Raw genomic sequence first — 23,539 nt, 5'->3', positions numbered from 1 at the left:
TAGAAAATATTTGAATGTAAACGTAATAAAATAATTCAAACCTACAAACTATTGCGGCTGTTAATTAACTGTGGTTTAAGTCCTTCGATAATATATGCATTAGATAGACTATACGCCATTATTATCCGAATAATCGTTTCCTTCTATGAAGATGTGACTCTTTCACGTGCCACTACGTCCCGTGAAGAGCGGTGAACCAGGAACGTAGCATCGGATGGCGTTTTTAAGGAGCAGAAGAAACTGTCGAGACGGTAATCTAGAAGTCTAGGTAGAAATTGCCGGCAATAAAATTTGTCGAGATTAAATCTCGAAATTTTTCGTCGTCGTATACCCCGGTATTACCTTTCATACGGAATGACTTACGCATGAGATCATGCCGATGGATAAACAGTAAGAAGTTCAGTCGTGGCGAGTGACTTGGTCCGCTTGTCAATCGCGCGCAAGACCCATGGTAATTTACATCTCAAAACTAGGATCAGCGTTCTCCGTAAGTAAACGGCATGGGTTTAGACCAACCTATACGGACAAATACCAACGTGTGATTGCTGGAGTAATACGACGCATAAAATTAGGATTCCTGGATAAAAAACCAATTGATAATATTAGGGAATACGGCAATATTATTTAGGTCGTTTCATACTAAACAGCACTAATTAAATTATTAATTAGCATAAATTGAATTCACACATGGAAAGTGGATTGTGATGTTTGGTTATGTTCCATAAAAATCATGCTAAAATATCCTATCTATATATAATATTTGTGTCGGAATATATATATATATATATATATATATATATATATATATATATATATATATATATATATATATAACAATAATAAACAGCCAATGCATGCCATCAAAATTCATAATGCAACATTGCCGCACCAAATTTAAATTTTCGTTTACTTTGACTATTTTGATTTTGATTATTATTTTGATTTGTAAATGATTTAATGAAACAAAAAGGTTACAAAATATAATTTATTTTAACATTGTCGTACAATTAATGCAAATTTATTGAAGGACTTGAAGGAATTAAATAAACAGCCACAATAGTTTGTAGGTTAGAGTTGTTCTATTATATTTATATTGACATACAACAGTGTCGACCAGTAGCAACAGACATCAAATTTTATAGACCGATTCTGTCTCTTTTTAACTGGAGTAATGTTAATTAGTATAATGAATAAGAAAAATGCTCTGAGTTTAAAAGGGATTTTAAGTTTTTATAAACTGAATTTGGCAATAAGTTCGACGGTATTGATGACATTCATCGGATTGCCTCTTTTTTGCATATCATAAATTGCATATCTACAAACTTTTCAATTCTGTCAAACTTAACTATCAATATTCTTGTGTGTCATTAAATTACACATATTTATTTGTTATATATGTGTGTTTTATATGTTCTGATAATATAGAAAATACAAAATGTTGTTCTAAAGACTTCTTAAATTTATTATTTCAAATACCATGTTTGATTAATTTAATTGCAAGTAAAATTTAGTATAAAAATAAGTTGCCTTATCGGAACGACTACACAGGCAATATGCTTTTCATCACTCTCACACTTTAGCGCCGCCATTTTAGTGGTATATAGTCTTTTGATTCATCCCCCCCCCCCATTCCTGAAGAAACAACCAATGTATATTTGCAAATTTCCACTCTATGACCGGTATGAAACGGTTTCCCAAGTTTTGGTGACTCTAAATTCCAATAGTCCAAGGCCGAGTAACTGTTTTTGGTAACCGTACACCCTGAACTGCAAGCTTTCGTGCAAATTACAATAGACTGGGTTGTTTCACAAGAACTTTACTCTAGCTTTGGTGGCTATGCACACTGAACTACGATGCCTATGCCAGGAATCCACTGAACAATGTCAAGAAATGTTTGGATTAACTGGGGAACTATTGTCAATCCAACCATCAATCCAATGACCGAATTAATAGATCCTTATAATCTCCCCAGAACTCCACAGACTGTACCAGTTATGAAAACATGTGAAGTTTAAAACAAACACTTTTTATTATACTTGAAAACTATTTTATTTTACCAGAAAAAATCGACAACTTGATGAAACGACTTTTGAACTATTTATAAAATATTGTATACAAGAATACGCTTGATATTTTGGTTCTGCACGATCTAACGGTGAAAAAGACCTCAAAAGAGGTTTTATAAAAAATAAGTTTAGATATTCACCCAGAAATCTCAGAGGTTTTACAAAATATCGTCAATCAAAAATGAATGAAATTGAAATGAATACGAATAAATTCATTATCCGTTATTCACATAATTTAGTATTAAAACATGAATATAAGTCTGGTTGTTCTTGATTGAGTAGAAATCACTCAATCAATTAAAAAAAACGCAAACTGAACAATTTCACCTTCAAATACAATTGAAGTTTGAGCGTTTAAGCCAAGTTAATTGTAAAGATAACTATCGTTGTTGGAATACACAGATATTACTATAAACAGTATTTTTGTCATTTCAATTTTGTAAGTTTAACATTAGTCAATATGATAAATGAAAACGTTGGCTGTACATACCAAACACAGGACTGTGTTCTGGTCGCTGAGCATTTTTGCTTGATGAATTGTAATTTCCACCAGATTTTTCCTGAAAACAAAACAATATTTATTAACACTGACACCCTTCATAAATTCATCGGTTTCTAATAATATTAACACAAATATAAATAGATTACATTGAACATAACTTATGAAATAAAAACATACGCGTTCATTAACATTATAATATATCATTATACTAATGATGGTGAATCAATACGATATTTAAAATAAGAATCTCATTTCAATAAATAAGCTCAACATAAAAATCAAACAAAAATATTGTTTTAGAAGAAGCTTTAATAAATAACAAAATTCTATACAGTATACTATAAGAACAGAATTAAAAAAACACTGTATAAAAGAGTTTGCTAGTAGTATTCTCAGAAGGCCCTGAGTGATTTGACACGGACGAAAGAATTTTGTAGGTTAGAGGGCAACCCGCGGGACACCGGAAAAGACACTAGTTGTACAGATTTAAAACATTTACGTAACCGTAAACATACATCGGGAAAATTTCAATAGCGCCCGGCTAGAATCTAATTTATCACGCCCGCACATTAATTATATCGATTATAATTTATTTCTCTTTTATTTCCTTTCACAAACTTAGTGTACGGTTTATAGAAGTGGCATGTGTTTAATATCAAAAGCGACGTTTATGTATGTATCGGCGCTTATTCTGGTTTTTTAATGTCTACGTAGTCCGAATACTTTACACTCTCACTTTTAGTTGTTTATGTGGAATTACTTAACAGGAAATGTGACGGAAAAGGCAAAATTCCTTTCTAGAAACGTGATTTAAGGAGAACGACAGACGTTTGTTTGGGGAAACGAAGTTCGACGACTAACCGACGGCAAAAAAGTACTGATAATTTTTGGAATATTTCTCGATATCTCGACAGTACCGTGCAGGGAATGATACAGATGTATTTTAATAAGGCTATAAATATTATCGTAGCCTTGCGTTGCACATAACAGAATTTTTAAGCTCTTACTTCATGGCATTCAATGCCAATAATGTTTATAAACAAATCCATTAAGTCTTCGGAGAATTCCCGAGAGAAAAATCCGTACAAAGGAACTGGTATCCCGAGAAATAATATAACGTTAAATATGCACGATGAACTGCATTTATTTATAAACGGCCACGAGATGTTTGTGTTGGTTTGCGACCAGCAATTGAAATTCGAGAAAAAAAGAGTTTTTTACATTCCGATGCCCGTATCGCTTGTACGTCCGATAAGTCGTGCAAAAAAAAAATTGGCAGAACAGAACAAGAATACCGTACCTCCGACTCGGTGAGATCGATAAGGCTACTCTTCTCCTCGGTGAGGTTCTCCGAGGACCTCTTTTCGTCTTCGTCGTTACCCTCGTCTTTAAACACCTTAACCTCATCGGTGCTGCCGAGATCATCGCCACCACTGGACGAGACGTGTGGCATGATTCACTTGAAAACACGACACAGCGGCATCACAGCCCGCTCACTGGATCACTAGGACACGTCATACGGAAAACCCGCGCGGCACCATGGCACACTCGCACTCTTAGACCAGTTGTTTACAAGCACGCGAATCACGGACTGTCAGTGAGTGTCGTCGAGCACGTGCTGATGACAGCCTAACGGCGGCGCCCTTTACCAAACACTAACTGGCGCTGGGCGCATAGAATCAAGCAGGCGCGCTCCGCGGCTCTCTGTCGGGCCCGACCAATCAGCTGCCGCTTTGATCTGCCGAGGCGGCTCGCAGTAATGGCAGCCGCACGACTGCGCACGACGCCGCCCGAAAGTCCTTACCGCCGCCTCCGATTGTATTTAGAGGCCGAATTTTTTCGGAATTTATTTTAATATGTCGGGAACGCCTCAAAACTAACACGTTTAAAGTTCGACGCGAGGGTATCCGTGTGTATTGTGCCAATCAATGCCTCTCGGCCTAATCAATTGGGGATACAAGAAGTTACAATATTTGGAATACGATTTTGTACATTTTATATTTAATATATTCTAACCGTATATTATCATAGCATAATCATTGTTAATAGTTTATTTAGATATTAATTGATAGTAAACTAATAATTCTAATGTTAATTAAAACGGGAGCCAATTATTTTGAACTTATAAATAAAATATGTTTTTTTTTCATATTTTTTTAATTTTACTAGAAAAATATATAAATATTACTATATAACAGTGACAGTGATTAAAATGGGCCTACTATTTCGTGAAATTTAATTATTAACAAACATTTTTAATTATAACCAAAAATAAGAAATACCTTATTTGGACTTAATTACGGCCTGTGTGAGTACCATAGTAGGTCTATCAGATCCTCTCCCGCTACATCATTATGCTTGTGATTAATTTCTTCTTCAGACATTTATTTTACTAATTTATGGACTGTTTGTAGTGATGTACAGGTTAGTCCACCATCCGATTTCTTGCGGTCTTCAACAGGTATTAAGAAGCGTAAGAGATAATGTATTTTTAATTCAGAATTTAACGTATTGCCCAGCGTTGTTTTCGTTATATTACGCCGTGTTATATCTCGACTCGCCTATGCGGAGACTCGTCGGGATGCTGGAAGGTGTGTGGGTGGCAACTTTACACTTGAATTGAATGGTTAGATTAGATGGACCTGCCTTGAACCCGTTTTGGTTCGTTAAATTATGTTGTTTCGTCGGAATAAGGAATGTCTGCGGTACACCGAAAAAGTCACATTTGGCATCACTTTGATCCAGTTTTTGTTTTGGGGGATCTATTTTTAGCGCCTCCAGCGAGACATATTTTAAGAAACGTAACGGAAACACTATTAACAAATAGAGATTATTTTAAGTATGTATCGGTTGGCCGTGGCTATTTTTCTCCTGTCAAAATATAACAAGGTTGATGGATATTACACTAGTATTTAAAAAGAAGTACAACGATGTTAGGCTTCTCTTTAAAAATATCTGTTATTTCTAAAATCTTGGTAACAAGATCAAGCAATCTACATACGTGATTAACATAATAGATATTTTAATTCCTTTGTAAATTAAATTGCATCTCCCAACTCTTGAAGTCTGTCAAATTTGAGTATCGATATTTATATCTTGTGCGTCTTTAAATTACAGGTATTAATTTTTATGTTTTACATATTTTGATAATATATAAAATATAGAATGTTTTTCTAAAGTCTTTTTAAATTTATTATTTCAAAAGTCATGTTTGATTAATATAATTCCAAGAAGTAAAAGTTATCTCCCCACCCAAAAAAAAAGAGAAACTTTAAAGGCTCCTATCCTGACAAATAATTTTTAATGTTTATGATAATAAAATATATTGTTATGGTAGTCAAGGGCTCTATGGAGATAATATTTGTGTTGGAATATATATAGCCGTCCCAACAAAACAGCCAATGGATATCACCAAAATTTAAAATGCAACGTTGCCGCACCAAATTTAAATTTTCGTTTATTTTGACTCTGGCAGTAAAATACTACTGTAAATGATATAATAAAACAAAAGGTAATAAAACATAATTTATTTTAATATTGTAGTACAACTAATGCATATTTATTGAAGGACTTGAAGGAATTAATTAAACACAATAGTTTGTAGGTTAGAGATGTTTTATTATATTTATATTTACATACTAGAACAGTTTTGACCGATTTGGTTGCGTATTTGGACGCATCGGGCTTAAACCTGTCTCTTTTTAACTGGAGTAATGCTAATTAGTATAATGAATAAGAAAAATGCTTGGAGTTTAAAAGGAATTTCACGTTTTTATAAACTGAATTTGGCAGTAAGTTCGACGATATTGATGACGTACATTGGATTGGCTCTTTTATTTAAGGACTATAATTAATATATTAATTTTTTTGTTAATTAAATTGCACGCCTACAAACCTTTCAAGTCTGCCAAACTTGATTATCAATATTTTTATCTTGTGTGTCATTAAATTACACATCTTTATTTGTTATATATGTACGTTTTATATGTTCTAATACTATAAAAAATACAAAATGTTGTTCTCAAGACTTCTTAAATTTATTATTTCAAATATCATGTTTGATTAATTTAATTGCAAGAAGTAAAATGTATTATATATTAATACATGATTTTTGTTTAAATTAATGATGAGTTTTATTGCTCAATATTTTGTTATTTGCTATGCAGCACTTTTTAAATAATATAATTCACACTTTTTGCTAAAATATTTTATTGTGGTACCTGAATTTTTTCGATTTGTTTTGTCAGATTTAGTGCTAGCAAAATCTAATGGCGCCAGGATGACTGACGGCAACAAATAGGTGTGAAAAAACTGCATAGAGTCAATAGCGGTTCAGGTTTTATAGCAGTGTGATATTAAAGCGTTTTAGTTTGCATTGTACGGGTATGAAAACACATTTACTTAACTTGAAATATTTTATTTATGTGATGTATTCCAATATTGCTTATTAGATTACCAAATATATGGATTATTATGAATTATATATTGATATTGGTGAAAATATCTCAGATTTATGACATAAATTAATGTATCATAAGATAATTCTTATTTTACTTTGGTACTCGTTGGGTTAGTTTGAGGAAAACTTCTTACTACTTACTTCTACTTAGTAAGTATATGTCTTTACTTAATAAGCCTGATTAGGGTGAATTTTCGAAGAATTTTACATTGCTGCCTTGAACAATTATAACTGCAAACATAAAAACATTCCATACATATTACATACAAAGTCGGTGTGAGTGAACGCTTTGAATAACCTAAAATGAGTCCGTTAGTCATTTTTTCTTCAATTTTTTTTATATTTTAGTGGCTTATTTTTACTTTGTTTAGGTTTATCTGCATTGGGACCTAATACTTAACGTAGGCTCTGAAGCACTGTGATGTGGTTCAGTTACGCTATTGTGTCTGTGGATAATCAGATTTACATTTATAAATAAACATGGATAATGTTCGAACCCGCGACGAATTGCAGCATTATAAAGGTAAACATGTTACCTTAATCACTCCATAATTACCGAAGATTTTTAAAATACCAACATTAATTAATCAAAATAACGAATTATAAGTGGATTATTTGAAACTGTTTGATCAATTATTGAAATATATCATCCAACGCTAATCTGTATTAATCAAATTTATTATTATTATTTAGAACAATATTTTTAATTCGTTTTCAAAACATGTTTGTTAGAATACCGATAATTTATACTGCAGAAATAATACGAAATAATGAAATTATGCAAAATAATAGTAGGCCTTGCATTCCACATCTTACTTGCGGGTGGTATATATTTACTTAGAGGCCCCTGGGATTACCTACTTTCAAAATTCACCTTCTCAGAATACTTGCCCACCCCCTATTTAGACGCAATTATGTTTTTATACGGCTTGCTCCTCAACCGAAGTCACTTCGAAGATATGGCCCTCCTGGAAATAAGTGAATTATGGTCATCACTTTTTGACATTTAAATAACTAAAAAAGAATATTATTCTTTTGAATGTATTAGCAATATTGACCTTTTATCAAAATAATAACGTTTCATTAGTTATATCTATTCCACAGCTAATTTTTGGTTATTATAATAAGTTGAACAATTACCAATATTTTTTACCAATAAATTTTGTCTTAGGAAAATAATTGAAAACAATTTAAAAGAAAATTAATTCTTTCTCGGGATTATGAAACCAAATATACATACATTTAAGTAACTTCGGTTAAAATCATATTATTTTGCTGAATATAAAAATTAGTACTATAATGTTTTAATGAGACCGAAATAAGGATTATATATAATTTACTTTATTTCTATTGAGTAAAATTCAACAAAAAATACTTGTATACTATAGTGCCATACAATATATACAACATATTAAACATGTTATCCTATTTGTATTGTGTGCATTCAAAAATATATTTTTCAAAATTTTTTATCGTTGCTTAAGTTACATTAAGTTAAAATAAAAGATCAGCATGCAGCATTCTGGTTAAACCAATTTACTGAATGGATCCGGTTTCATTCTTTTTCAAGTTTTTTTGATGCTTTGTAAAATGGTAATGAAGAGTTTTTGCTGGTACGACAGTCCCTTTGGCGGTGATGTATGTGATGTCTCAAATCCGTACGTGATCGACATTCAAATGTTAGTGACATATCGTAACCGGCTTAATAACATTCTCTAGACATATTTTGGTTTATTTTTATATTAGTCCCTCTATTGACAGAAAGTTTTACATAAACAAAAGAAAATTAAATTTCACTTGTCTCACATATATTATTTAAAATTATCTATTGATAATAAATCAATAGATGAATGTATGTATAGTTGCCTAGGTCTTCATTTTTCTTTCCTTTATTCTATTTTTTTTATAAAAATAACATCTATTTATATATCAGCAGATAAATAGGAAGTAAATATTTTCCAGTATATTTGGATACTTTGCCGTTAATATAGAGTACGAATGCAGGTTATCCCGTGATCAATTTTTATGTATAGAAAGAGAAGGATATATAATGGAAAGTAAACTAAAAAGAATGAGATATATTAACTTTCCCAATACACTACACTAAACGTTTACAATCTTGACGTCAAGGATCATTTCAATTCCAAAGCCTGATAACTTCTAAATGACCTTTTTTTAAAACAGTTTCAAGCCTTCCTTCATCAATAATTAAGTTAACTTCGTAAAAGTAACATCCAGCATCATGCTTCCTGCCTGTATCAGACAAATTTGTAAGACCAATGTCCCAGCAAAAGTGAGTAGTTCTCTGATGTTCATTCCATATTTTAGATTAAACTGGGGTTTTAACATACTAACAGAGTGAGCAGCTTCAGTATTTATAGAAAATAATTAAACGGATTCAGCATGGCAAAACGGGTGTCTAAGTACTTGAATGTAAAGATTTGTTATAGGAATAGATATTATATAATAGATTAAGGTTATAAGAATGTTTAAAAAATAACATTTTTATTTTCAGAAAGCATTGGGTTTAATTTCAAAAAATGCCTATACCACAGAAGCTGCTTTTGAAACTACTGTAAGTATATATACGTATTAATTTTTAGATATGATGTATATAACATATTTTTAGTTGAAATAACAAATTAAATAATTGATACTTAATTTTAGCCATATAAACTTCATAGATTGGAGGAAGGACCATCAACTCATGTAGTAGTTAATAAAACAGAGGCTCTTGATATTTATACTCAAATGCACACTATTCGTCGTTTAGAAACCTCTGCTGGTAATTTATATAAAGAAAAAATTATTAGGGGGTTCTGTCATCTTTATTCTGGACAAGTAAGAGAGCGTAATTACATTTTCAGTGATCTAAATGTTAATACCTATTTTGTTACTTAGGAGGCTGTAGCTGTTGGCATTAAACATGCCCTGAGACCACAAGATTCTGTCATTACTTCATACAGAGCTCATGGATGGACATATGTAATGGGTGTTCCTGTAGAGGGAGTTCTGTGTGAATTAACAGGCAGACAGAGTGGTTGTGCTAGAGGTAAAGGTGGATCTATGCACATGTATTGCAAAAACTTTTATGGTGGTAATGGTATAGTTGGCGCTCAGGTAAGACTCTGATTTTAGTAATTAAAACTTGATTAAAAATTATCTTATTTAAAAAAATATGTTTTTGTACTATTTTATAATAGACTAAACAATACTATGATAAAGGATTTAGATAAGACAATTTTGGTCTCATTAGTATTACACACATGTTTTGATAATATATGATCACAAAAAAACACAGTGATTTAAAAACATTAATAGTTGGAAGAAGAAAACATTTTTATCTTTTAGTTATGCTTCAAAACATGCTCTTATCATATGGTTAATGTACTCATTAAGAATATGATTTTTTAATGTTTATATTATTCTTTTCCGAAATAACATATTTAAATAATTGTTTATCAAAAATTTGAACTTTTGTGCTAAATATATAAATTCCATTTATGTATTTAATTGTTTGATAAATTTAGATGTAATAGGTCAAGAGGCTGCTTGATAGTTTTAATTTAAAAATAACTATTTTTTGTAAATATTTTGGCATTGAAAATGATTAATTGTTTTTCTGAGGCAATATTGAAAAAAACATAAATAAAAAAATATATATATTATTAAGATAATAAACAAGTTATTAATTAACATAAATGAAAATTTTTTTAGGGACCTTTGGGTGCTGGCATAGCTTTTGCTGCTCATTACAAAGGAAATGATGGAGTATGCTTTGCTCTATATGGTGATGGTGCCTCCAATCAGGGCCAATTATTTGAAGTTTACAACATTGCCAAATTGTTAAATATTCCTTGCATCTTTGTCTGTGAAAATAACGGATATGGCATGGGCACAAGTGCTGTAAGGTCTTCGGCCAGCACCAACTATTATTCCAGAGGTGACTTTGTTCCCGGTATTTGGGTAGATGGTATGGATATTTTAGCTGTTAGACAAGCAGCTAAATTCTCTATTAATTATTGTGCCAGTGGTCATGGGCCCCTTCTTCTTGAAGTTGCCACCTACAGGTAAGGTGCATTGTTACACAGTTAAAAGTGAATATTGATTTAATCACCTAACAAATATTTTAACAGTTACAAAATTGTCAATTTTAAATACATTTTCAATTGTAATAATACATCAATCCATTAATTGGCAATATCGGTAAGATTACTGCAATAGGCACTGGTCCAAATCCCATCTAGGGTGTTTTTAGTTAATGTGATTGTTTATGGACAAGGGAAAATATCCCAGTCATATCATCAACCGTACTGAATAAGTTCAGATGTCTGGGATGACTTCCATGTTAGTAGCCATGAGAATAATTATTGGTTAAGAGAGGACCAAATATAATAATCTTGTTTAATAATTATTCCTACTAATATTTAATTATTATAAAACACTAGTTGAACTGACCCGCGCTTAACTGTAGCAATGTAATTGTCCAAAGTAAGCGAATTTATGAATGAACCTTTGGTTTTTTACAAATAGATAATAGTAACTATAATTTGACATATATGAAAACAAAGGAAATATTATGCATAAACGGTCATTTGTCAAGTATAATTTCAGTTAATTTTTTTGGTTTCATAAATTATTTTTATCTAAACTCTTACAGCGGCTAGGTTAGAAGCCGCAAACATATTCAACCTGAATTTATATATAAACCATAAGATTTTACTAAAATGAAATTTACAGTCGTTATAATTTTTTCCATAACAACGGTTACCGTGGCAACGGAGCTATAAAAGTCAAAATATTTCAGTTTCTTTCTATTAAAATACGATATTGTCTAAAAATCATAAATATATTAATCAACTACGCTCGGAGCTTTCATGATATTTTCAATTTTAAATAAAAATATTTTTATTAATTAATATCGCTTTAAATAATACGTGTTTCCGGTTACCATGGCAACGTAACTATAAAAGTCAAAATTTAATTTCAAAGTACCTTTCTCTTAAAATACAATATTGTCTAAAAATGACAAGTATATTATTTAACCACCCTCGCAGCTTTGATCACATTGTGAATTTTAAATAAAAATATATTTCATATATTTCTTAACTAGCGACCGGCACCGGCTTCGCACGGGTGCAATGCTGATACTAAATTAAATACACTACAGAAAAAATATGAACGTTGTATATAAAAACATAGCGGCCTGCTCCGACTTTGCACGGGCATAAAATATATATGCCTATGTCACTCAATGAAAACATGATTAAAATCGATCCAGTATTTTTGGTTCATTCATTACTGCCCTTGGCCTGCACGCATTAAATTTGGAGTAAAACAATTCCTCTTCCCCTATACTTACTATGAAGATTTCCTGCTATCTTTGGAATATCTAAATTCATACAATTTTTATTACATTACACATTTTTAAACAAGCAAATTTTAAATTTGTAATGCTGTAAGGAACCATATTAATCTATATTAATTGCACATTGTATTTAAGGTACTTAATTCGATAAGCATTAATGCCGTATTGCTTAAAATAGCTTCGTAAATAAGCCATTTTCTCACGTAAAAAGTAAACAATAAAAATGGTTAATGTGGGTTATCCCTAAAAGATAAACATATACCATCGCGGACTTTGTTGTAGACCTTTTTATGGTGTACAATACTGTAGTACATTAATTTGATCTAACTCGTAGGGTTAGGCAGCGTTTTTGCTAATTGCTAAATAAGCCTAAAAAAATAGGTTAATTTACGACATCACGTTAGAAACCTCTAAAATTAGCAATGTTGCCTTAGTATATTATGCATGTATTATACATTCCTCTTGAATCACTCTATCTATTGAAAAAAACCGCATCAAAATCCGTTGCGTAGTTTTAAAGATTTAAGCGCACATAGGGATATAGGGACAGAAAAGGCGACTTTGTTTTATACAATGTAGTGATTAATATTGCTTTAAATAATACGTGTTTGCGGTTACCATGGCAGCGTAGCTATAAAAGTCAAAATCTAATTTCAAAGTACCTCTCTCTTAAAATACAATATTGTCATATAATAAATACATACGTATTTCAGATACTCTGGACATTCTATGTCAGATCCAGGTACTAGCTATAGAACCCGCGAAGAGGTCCAAGAAGTGCGCCAAACTAGGGATCCCATTACGTCATTTAAAGAAAAGATCTTATCAAGAAATCTAGTTACTGCCGATGAAATTAAAGTAAGTTCATAATATTGTATACAAATTATAGATGTTGCACGATCCGTCTATCTTTTCAGGAAATTGACGGAAAAATCCGAGTTATGGTAGATGAGGCTACCAAGAAAGCCAAGGCCGACAAGGAAATCGGCATGGATGAAATCGCTGCCGATATTTACGCTCATAATCTCGAAACCCCTATACGAGGACTTACCATTTTCCAAAATTTGGAACACAAAAACATTGGACCTGCTGTCAATAAGTAGAGAACACCGTTTTATCAACGTTAAGTCTCAGTTATAAAAAATGAAATACGAACGATGATTTTTAGAATAATCCTTCAGAATAATTGCAATGTATCGTAAGCACAAAGCTACAATTTAGGCTTAATTTACATCTTATAGCGTCATTCCGTTATTAAGCGACTTTTTAATGCTCAGGTTTAAAATATTTTTATTCTACATTTTACAATTCATTATTGGTCATTATCGACCCGAATGTTGTCCATATGTATATATGATTTATTGTTGATTTTTTTTATTATATTTGGGTGTAAGCAAATAAAACTCAATTATGCGTTTGAATAAGTTTTTAATTCCAAAACCAAAACTATAGTAAGAGAAAAAATGTGTTAATATCATGATCGATTAACATTCTTGTTTTTTTAAAAATCATACAGCTGCACATTTTTTTTACTAAGTTAACATTTTAATTACTAATAACATTTCTTAAGGCGACATTTATTTGTTACGTAATGCCATTTGGCGGATTCGTATTTTTCAACTAGATATCGATTTAAAGAAAAACAATTTTTGAAGTCAAAAGATGATGAGATAAAAGGACAAGACAGCTTATAAACACATGATTATCAACAGCTTTATAGTCGGACAACGTAACACAAGAAAACGAAATATTTGTCAGGTTCTGCATAATTTATAAATCTAATAAAATTCATTGTTAAGTGTTGATTGTACTTGCATCCACTTTTCATAATTTTCAGAGCTGTAATGTTTCTGCCCAAACTTCCTTCCTAAGCAGGCTATGGAGTGTTTGTTCTTTTCTAAACTTTAGTTTGGTGACCCAAGATGCATCGCGATGTTTTATCCCAAGTCTTTCTCACATTTTTTCCTCCAATTACGACTCTTCTAGAAAAATGAGAATTTTATAACTATTTTTTGACATTTCCGATTTTTTTTAATAGTAAAATTTCAAGTAAATCGATTCAGTAGAACTTGTGACCGTCAAGTCATTTCATGTCAACCGTCTCGAAAAACGCGTTTAAGGTTACAGGTTTTTTCTATTGTTACAGGCAAAATTACGCGCAGTTTAATCCTCACAAAGGTATATTGTCATTTACAAAAAAAGACATTTTACGAACTTCCTTTTAAAGAACGGTTCTGGTCTCCTTTAAAACGTTAGAAGCTCGTGTTTCTCACGAATAAACAAATGTTATTCTGAATTAGGTCATTATTTTTAAAATGATAATGATGCATTTATTAAAACCGGAAATTTATATTACACTAGCGACCCGCCCCGGCTTCGCACGGGTGCAATGCTGATACTAAATTAAATACACTACAGAAAAAATATGAACGTTGTATATAAAAACATAGCGGCCCGCTCCGACTTTGCACGGGCATAAAATATTATATGCCTATGTCACTCAATGAAAACATGATTAAAATCGATCCAGTATTTTTGGTTCATTCATTACTGCCCTTGGCCTGCACGCATTAAATTTGGAGTAAAACAATTCCTCTTCCCCTATACTTACTATGAAGATTTCCTGCTATCTTTGGAATATCTAAATTCATACAATTTTTATTACATTACACATTTTTAAACGCAAATTTTAAATTTGTAATATCTCCGAAAATATTTGTTTAATTTACATGCTGTAAGGAACCATATTGATCTATATTAATTGCACACTGTATTTAAGGTACTTAATTCGATAAGGATTAATGCCGTATTGCTTAAAATAGCTTCGTAAATAAGCCATTTTCTCACGTAAAAAGTTAACAATAAAAATGGTTAATGTGGGTTATCCCTAAAAGATAAACATATACCATCGCCGACTTTTTTGTAGACCTTTTATGGTGTACAATACTGTAGTACATTGATTTGATCTAACTCGTAGGGTTAGGGAGCGTTTTTGCTAATTGCTAAATAAGCCTAAAAAAATAAGTTAATTTACGACATCACGTTAGAAACCTCTAAAATTAGCAATGTTGCCTTAGTATATTATGCATGTATTATACATATAAACCTTCCTCTTGAATCACTCTATCTATTGAAAAAAACCGCATCAAAATCCGTTGCGTAGTTTTAAAGATTTAAGCGCACATAGGGATATAGGGACAGAAAAGGCGACTTTGTTTTATACTATGTAGTGATATTCTTAAGGGTTGTTCTTAAACCGATTTTTTTTTAATTTTTAGATTAGAATACCTTAAATATTACAAAAATTGACAATCCGACGTCAATCTCTCTCTGACACATTGATTTGTTACTTCTTAACTCATTGTCAACTTGACTTATTTTCAAAAGACGGCTGATGAAGTCTCCACAGCATTCTTATCAATTGCGTCAACTTTTGATTTGAATTGGGATGGAAACATAAACGTTTACAAATTATAACAAGTGGCGATTAATACGATTTACCGCTTTTTTATCGCTTCAATTATCTATATAAGGTAGGGAAAAATATTCAAAAAATAAAAATATTCCAGAGATTAAAAAATGTCATCTTAGTAATTTTATTGAGCTTAATTTACATCAAATAAATATGTATCACTAAAAAGTACTCTTAAACTTATATCATTATTTACAAGATATATACATTATTTTTGAGAACTAAACAACCAATTAGTTATTACTAAATTATTTGCAATCGATATGCGCTTTGGTAATTATAATAATATTAAATTATCATAGTATTTCACAGAAATAGTTTATGCACTACTTTTATTTGGAGTAGTATTCCCATTACTCTCCTCGTTATTATTTTTTTGCTCTTTTACATTTCTCTTTTTCCTGCTTGCTTTTTTGGGCTTTCTAGGTAAAATACCTCTAACATAGGTAATACTTTGCTGGAGGATAGAGTCCAGATCTTCTAAAAACAACTTGTCAGTGTTAAATGGTTCATAACTAAATTGTAATTAATTACCTCTCTCAATGCTTTGAAACCACTTATCTAGTTCTAGTATCACAGCCCAGTCCTGTTCGTTACACCTATCAAATCCCGAACAAATGTTAGCAATTAATATTAAGACAGTAGCCTTTAGATTAACATTTGAAGCCGGTATTTTTTGATAGAGGGGTATCAGAATGTCATTTATCTTTTGATGAACCCAATTTGTTGGTTTATTCTTCAAAAATACTAACATCGTGAGTTTAAACAGCCGTTTCGAGGGGTGCCCTGAAACATAACAGTCAGAGGAAAGATCCTTAAATAAATTCTACCGAATACTCACTAATGAATTCCACTAATATGTCTTGAAATATTTCGTCGCAATTCCAACGTTCGGTGGGGTATCCAAAATATTTATGCAATAAATCTTTTAGCGGTAATAAATTATATCCGGGTTTATTACATCCTTTCACGTGACAGAGCTGAACTATAACTTTTGCCGTAATATTATCTGAAAGTGTACAATCAGTAGAAACGAAATATATTAACCCTAATATAGAATACCTGAAATATCTGAAGCCATAGGTATTACTTCCGCCCACATTGTCAAGATAATAAACAGCATCGTTGGAGCAAAATCAGCGGCGAAGTAAAATATTTCGCATATAAATCGCCTCATTCTGTTAATGTCCCATCTCAACTTACAAATTGCGGTATAAAACCGTGTAATAGGTTGGAGCATCAAAAGATCACAAGTGTTCTTGTTGAATAACTTTTCTTCCGCGGCCTTCAGAAAGTCGACAAAAATATTTGGATGTGTCGATTTATCCAATTTTGATAGGAATCCTAAAAAAAATAATACCCTTAAATACCATAAATAAATATTTTATGAAAAAGTTTCTTTTCCAATCTAATCATTTGTATATCTCCATGTAATTCAATTGTAGCCTTACCTAACAAAATTCTCTGAGTAGAAGTCAAATTTGGACTCGGTGGAGTTGAATTATCTGGTTTGTCATGATAGTCCAACGATAACTTCTCCAGAACTATCCTAAAATATTTGAATATAAGTTTTCGCTTATTCAATATTTTGTTTATAAAGAACGAAATAATTCTTCAGTACTTACTCTACTATATAATTATTACTTTGAAATGCAAACTCATTTACAATATTATCTAATATCCTCTCCTCGTTTGAATAAACTATGAGTTTTTCTATTAAAATTTTCACTTTATCTACAAACAAAATATATTAGTACTATTACATAAATATATGTTTAATTTATTTACTTGGATCTAATTTTACTGGCTTATTTGTTGGTATTAATTTAGGTTGCGCGTCAGGTACTTCTACAACATCTGGTGATTGAGGATAATCTGGAATATTATCTTCTGACGGAAGTTCTGTTGTCGTTACGTTTGATATTACTGTCTCCCTTTTTTCGAGAACTGGCGTTGCAGACCGCATTGTTTCATTGAATTGAGCGCCCGCACAACACAGTCTTGATGAAACTTGTTTTGGTTCAGATTTTCCCATACTGTCCAGAACTTGAGACAAAATATCAACAGGAGTTTCATGATTAGAATTAAATCTAATTTTTTTCTTTTCAATTGTACTTGTGTAATCACTTTTTGCTGATGAATTCTCCTTTAAACTGTTTGTATTTTTACTTTGCCTAATGTCGGTGGAATTATTTCCTGGGCTTAGTTTTGATATTGACATGTTTTTATGGTTGTTGTCTCCCGATTCAGATCTGAGTTGGATGTTAACTGCATTATTATTATTATGGTTTATTGTATTTTTTAATACTTCATAATGTTGCATTAATATGTCTTGTAGTATTTGTATTTTTCCTTCGTCGGTTTTGGTGTTCGAATTATCATTGCTAAATCCAATATCACTACCATTATTTGTTTGAGAGCTACTTAATTCAACTCTCTTTAACGTACTTTGTTTTAATTTAGATTTAGAGCGACGTTTAACACATACGCTGTTTTCAGATATATCAGTACTTTCATCGTCAAAATCAGACAAAACTTCACCAAAAAGATCCACCTCACCTAATTCTTGTTCATTGAAATTAATTTGAGGCCTAGATTCATGTTTAGAGGCTATTTTTTCCGTATGCTCATCGCTATTTCGTTTCAAGCCACCTTCATTAATCTTAGAGTGACCCACATCCGTTTGTATAATAGAAGCTAATTCATTGGAGCTAGGCTGAGAGCTTATTGCCGAGTTGTTTTTGCTGGTTTGTGCCCTTGGGGTACCTTTTGTACTGTTTTTAGCGCATATTTTCTTGAATTTATGTAGTAGGTTTATTGGCCGAACCCTTTTTTTCTTTCGGATTTTTTCATTATTTAGCTGGTCTGCTTTTTCATGGCAAGAATTGATTCTGTCAGAATCCAATTTTCTTTTTCTTTCTGCGCTCCTAAGTAGCATACTTGTCCCAATTTTTGTAATTTCTTTATCGTTTGGGTTTATTCCTTTATTTATATTACCGTTTGGTATTTCTTCGTCACAAATATTTGAAACATCTATTTTATTTTCTTGTTTTTGAGACCAGGTGTAATATCTTGTATTAGAAACATTTAATTTTGAAGCTGTTTCTTCCTTAGATATTTGTTGTTCGTGCGATGGAGATAGCGTGTTAAACATCAACTGCGATACGTTTAAATCGCTCAAAGAATAATTTAAATCTGTGGTTTTTACCGATAAATTAAAACTTAAATTATCATCGCTTTTTATGAGTTCCAATTTATCATCATTATCACCTACAGGCAATAGTTCATTAGACACATTTAGAGGTTTATGACGTTGCAAAGGGAAATTTCCAGTTGTTTTAAGTTTATAGCCGCTTATATTATTATTGGAGGGTTGAAGCATTTCTGGTGAGCTAGCGACGTGCTGTTTTCGATCTTCTTCTTCTTCTGACACTGGACTATTTAAGGATACTAAATTGTCGGAAAAAATATTCGGGGAAGCCCTTCTAGAAAGCCGTAAGTCTGCTGTGTTAGTTTGTATTGCTGTTTTGTTTTTAATAGGGGAATTTAAAGGACTTATAAGCTCAGGATAACTTATAAGAGTGGGACTAATATCTGGAGTAACAAAGTTATAAGACTTTTCCGAACTCTCTTTAGATGAAGCAATTGGACTCAGCATATTTGGACAATTTCTCCCGAATGGTTTAGGCGTTGGTGTATTAGTATAGTAAGAACCATCATATGTAGGTTTCTTCCAAGGATCAACACCAAAGCTATGAATACTACACGAACTGCTATTATCAGTATCGAGCTTAGAACTAACTGTAACCACTCCAGAATCAACCATAACATCTGACTCGCTCTCAAATATCGATTCTGCTGAGCCCAAATGTCTCCCTTTGGCGGCAGCTAACAGACGCTTGTTTCTATCCAGAATACTGACTGGCGATCTTGAAAAAAGTCGTTGTAACTCAATGTCCGTTTCTGAACTGAAACTTGATGGTTGTACCTTAATTCTTGATCTTTTTCTTCGGGAATGATCATAACCTCTTTTTTCTTGATTTTGAATTAATTTTTCAATGCTCATTATTAGTTGTTCCATTAAATGTTGAGGTTGAGAATATGTGTGTTGAATAAACTTATTTTTCTCACAAATATTATTTATATTGTTAGAAAATCCTAGTAGCTCAGGTTCATTTTCTTCAGATTTCCTTAGCAACATGTAACTTTCTAATTTAGAACATCTTGATCTCCAACAATTTAATTTTTCTTGGTATATATTGTTAGATTCAGGATAACTTGAAATTTGTGACAAACAATCGTTCTTATTTATTAAATTGGGCAAAGATTCATTTGAAATTGTAAATGCAATATTATTTTTCTGCAATGTTCTTAAAGCTTCCAGTATAATATCCTTGCTATCATCATCTCTTTTTACAATAGAACCATTTTTAATTGATTTTGGTTTGGTCTTCTTACATTTAGTTTTGACAAAAGCTTGAGGATTATAAGGCATTAAAATTTTTCTTATTCTTCTAATTTTTCGTTTTTCCAGTACATTCTTAATTCCTGCTGATTTACAGTCACTTATTAATGGCACATCATTCACTGACTTACTAATCTCAGGACTAACCTTTAGCACTTCAATATTATTTGTAGCTGCACCAGATTCACTTTTATTATAATGGTCTGTACAGTCACTTTTCGCATTCAACTGTGTGTCCTCCAATGGTGAATTTAAATTTACCATAGATTCTAATAGCTCATTTTCTAATTTATCAGTCTTTTCTACCAAAGGTGTAGGTGGTGTAATAACAATATTTGGAATATTCTTATCTATATCAGACTCTATGCCATCTACAGTACCTGGGTGGCATTCGTTAGCTAAATCTGATGATTCACCTAAACAAGACAACAAATAAGCAATTTCAAACATTACTTTCAACAAAATCTAATACATACTTTCAAATGAATATAATGTTAATGGTGATAACTTTCTAGGTACAATCATTTCTTCAAAAATATTATTCAGTAATATCAGACTATCCATATCATTTTCTTCCTGCATTAAGTTTACTTGAATTGATACATGCTTACTTGTGTTACATACAGTTTCTTTTGTATCTACAATTCCTTCAAATATTTCAACTGTTTGAATACAAGCTTCCTTCATATGTTTGGATGAATGTTTCTCAGTCTCATGTGTCTTTACAATTTCTGACAATTTTGATAAGTCAATTTTAAGTCTTTCTATTTCATTTCTATATTTCTGCACAATAATTTCATCCTTATCATTACATTTATGTTGCAATGCTAATAATTCTATTTTATTAATCTGTGACAAGTAATTAAAAAATATATTAATTGAATTAATTAATAATAAAAAAAATTAAAACTTACCTTCTCCTTGAAAGACTCATTTTCAGTTTGTAAAGATGCATTTTGTAACCTTAAATTGTTTAAATGTTTTGTAATTTGTTTATTACTAAGTTCCAACTCCTCATTTTTTGATAATAAATTTGTGTTTTCAATTCTTAATTCCTTTTCTTGGCTCTTTAGATCACTGCACAGCTTCTTTAGTTCTTTAATTTTTATCGAAGAGTTATTGTTTTTTGTTGGAGAACCAAGGCTTTTCTGACATATACAATTCGCCAATGATTTTTCGAGATTACCAATAGTCAACTGGGATTCAATCATAGTCTGTTGATATTTCTCATTCAAAGTATCATAATCTGACTTAAGTTGATTTAATTCTATTTTTTGATTTTGATATTCTGGATTAATTGTTTGAAGGGTAAAATTTAATCTGTCATTTTCCATTTTTAGGCCGCTTATCTCATTATTTGCACTTTCATACTTATTTTTGAGGCTTTTAAAAGCCTGTGAAGCCTTTCCCAACTTATCACTCTTCTCCTTAAAAAGTAGTAAAAGCTCACTAAAAATAATTAAGCAGTTATCTAATAATATATTAAACTACAGAAAAATATAAATACCAAAAACAGTCTTTTAAATATACTTACTCCGTTTTAATAATCTTTTCCTTAATTACTGAGAAATTATTTGTTTCTATAGCTTTTCCTGGAGTCATGGTAGCTCTGGTTATTTAACCTCAAAATCCGGCTAAATCACAGAATTTTAATTCAAGATGTATTTATATTAGTAAATTGCAAATTTAATTTTAGTTAATGTTACATTATGTGAGTATTATGAGAAATTATGTTTTGTTATTAAAAACACGCGGTAACCAAACTGCCGACAACTACAAAAACTATAAACTAGTAGATCAAATGATTGATTTTCATGAAATGACTCTTTAAACTACAATATATTTTTGCACGTAAAGTAGTTCACATAATACGATTTAAATTCAGTAAAACAATTTATAAACCTTTCGAAGGTAAAGATAAAAGTATACATAATTAAAATATATTTATTTTATCTCAAGTATATACAAAATACTGAGAACACTCTCTATGTTTTGTGCTCAAATATCATAAAATAATCTCTCTATCATGTGTTCAAATATTGGTTGTGTCTCAACGTCTAATCCCGTCCACTAGATGTCAGAACAAAATGTTTTCTCTATTTTATAGTAGGAATGTCGTTTAAAAAAAAGAAAAGTTTTAGTCGATATTTTAAAACAATTAAATTTTTTATTTTAAAAATTAAATTATTAATTTAATTTTTAAATAACATATTACCAATATTTTAGATATTTTAAGGAATATCGTTATACCCGAGAAAATAGATTATCGATAATTCACAATTTTATTAATATTTCATTGTAACTAATTTCAACTATTCTGTGAATACTAGGAAAAAACAGTATTGGTATGAAATTATGTAATTAAATTGTAACAAAATAGATACAAATGAAAATGAATAAACATGAATAAACAAGCGATCACAAGGTCTCCATAAATATTCTAAATGTCAATGAATTTTTACCTATATACAGGCAATCAGTCTTGCTTTCAAATATGTATTCCAACAAAGGGGCATCGGGAACTAGGAATACCGGAAGAATATCAGGATAAATATCGATATTTTTAGCGAAAATCTTTTGACTTATATATCGATATCACTGGTAGGCGATATTTTGATTAATTATTAAAAATATCGGTCCATGTTTTTTTAATATTTATATGTTTCCAGATTGTTAAAAAAATTGATATTTTTCAAAATATCGATTTTTTTCCCTTATAGATATTAAAAAAAATCGAAATCAAAATTTGTTATCATGTCGATATATCATTGTAACGATATTTTATATTGCGCACGACATCCCTATATAGAAGAATATTCTGGTCAAGAAACGTCAGTACATTATGCGACGTTGTCAATTTTTCTTTTCAGATTTTGGTATTAAATAAGGAAAGGATGGGAAGTGATTCTGCCAGCATTTTTCTTTCTCTTGTGTAAAAGAAGGGATGTTTTCATAATTATATATTTACTACATTATGTTAATAGTCAATAATTAAATTAATAATATTTTATTAGCCTGATGACCGTAATAAAATATTGCAAAAATGTTACAATGTTTAAATTATATGGTATCCTAATTAATAATCATATCGTAAGTGTGATTACTATGATTTCAGTAAAAATAAAAACAGAATTAAAAACATTAGCATTCAAATCAAATACAATTCAGAAGCGTTAGGAATCATGACATCACTTAACATCACAAGAT

The 23,539-nt window shown here is 31.0% G+C and overlaps 3 protein-coding genes across 8 annotated transcripts in view; 1 reads left to right on the top strand and 2 right to left on the bottom strand.

Moving 5' to 3' along the window:
- Nucleotides 1-4,326, bottom strand: part of pan (transcription factor pangolin) — a 340,467-nt gene extending 336,141 nt beyond the window's left edge. For all 4 annotated transcript variants that reach the window (XM_076408657.1, XM_076408658.1, XM_076408659.1 and 1 more), the window contains exons 1-2: nucleotides 3,869-4,326; nucleotides 2,557-2,626 (exon numbers count right to left, since the gene is read on the bottom strand). In XM_076408657.1, coding sequence (XP_076264772.1) covers nucleotides 2,557-2,626; nucleotides 3,869-4,021 — 223 coding nt within the window. In that variant the 5' untranslated portion in view covers nucleotides 4,022-4,326. The remainder of the gene's footprint in view (nucleotides 1-2,556; nucleotides 2,627-3,868) is intronic.
- A 4,796-nt stretch (nucleotides 4,327-9,122) lies between these two features.
- LOC143198979 (pyruvate dehydrogenase E1 component subunit alpha type II, mitochondrial) lies at nucleotides 9,123-13,816 on the top strand. Of its 2 annotated transcripts, XM_076408684.1 has the most exons (8): nucleotides 9,123-9,297; nucleotides 9,356-9,460; nucleotides 9,543-9,602; nucleotides 9,695-9,868; nucleotides 9,929-10,147; nucleotides 10,745-11,097; nucleotides 13,109-13,253; nucleotides 13,313-13,816. In XM_076408684.1, the coding sequence occupies exons 2-8, from the start codon at nucleotides 9,431-9,433 to the stop codon at nucleotides 13,496-13,498; spliced, it is 1,167 nt and encodes a 388-aa protein (XP_076264799.1). In that variant the 5' UTR covers nucleotides 9,123-9,297; nucleotides 9,356-9,430; the 3' UTR covers nucleotides 13,499-13,816. The 2 variants fall into 2 exon arrangements, with proteins under 2 accessions (XP_076264799.1, XP_076264798.1); XM_076408683.1 differs by lacking the exon at nucleotides 9,356-9,460 and having other exon boundaries at nucleotides 9,133-9,320.
- A 2,151-nt stretch (nucleotides 13,817-15,967) lies between these two features.
- On the bottom strand, nucleotides 15,968-22,168 carry LOC143198967 (uncharacterized). Of its 2 annotated transcripts, none has more exons than XM_076408649.1 (10): nucleotides 21,867-22,168; nucleotides 21,247-21,781; nucleotides 20,809-21,181; nucleotides 17,656-20,748; nucleotides 17,493-17,601; nucleotides 17,319-17,416; nucleotides 16,930-17,211; nucleotides 16,709-16,876; nucleotides 16,402-16,653; nucleotides 15,968-16,347 (listed from the first exon to the last, which is right to left on the bottom strand). In XM_076408649.1, exons 1-10 carry the CDS (start codon nucleotides 21,932-21,934, stop codon nucleotides 16,187-16,189), a joined length of 5,139 nt encoding a protein of 1,712 aa, XP_076264764.1. In that variant the 5' UTR covers nucleotides 21,935-22,168; the 3' UTR covers nucleotides 15,968-16,186. The 2 variants fall into 2 exon arrangements, with proteins under 2 accessions (XP_076264764.1, XP_076264765.1); XM_076408650.1 differs by having other exon boundaries at nucleotides 15,968-16,344.
- Nucleotides 22,169-23,539: the final 1,371 nt, after the last annotated feature.

Source organism: Rhynchophorus ferrugineus, unplaced genomic scaffold (assembly GCF_030347505.1).
Source record: "Rhynchophorus ferrugineus isolate W39M unplaced genomic scaffold, kcgeb_rfMv2 rfM6, whole genome shotgun sequence".
In the NCBI taxonomy this organism is placed as follows: domain Eukaryota; kingdom Metazoa; phylum Arthropoda; class Insecta; order Coleoptera; family Curculionidae; genus Rhynchophorus; species Rhynchophorus ferrugineus.
Note: the sequence above shows the minus strand (reverse complement) of the source record. Positions and strands in the feature narration are given on the sequence as shown.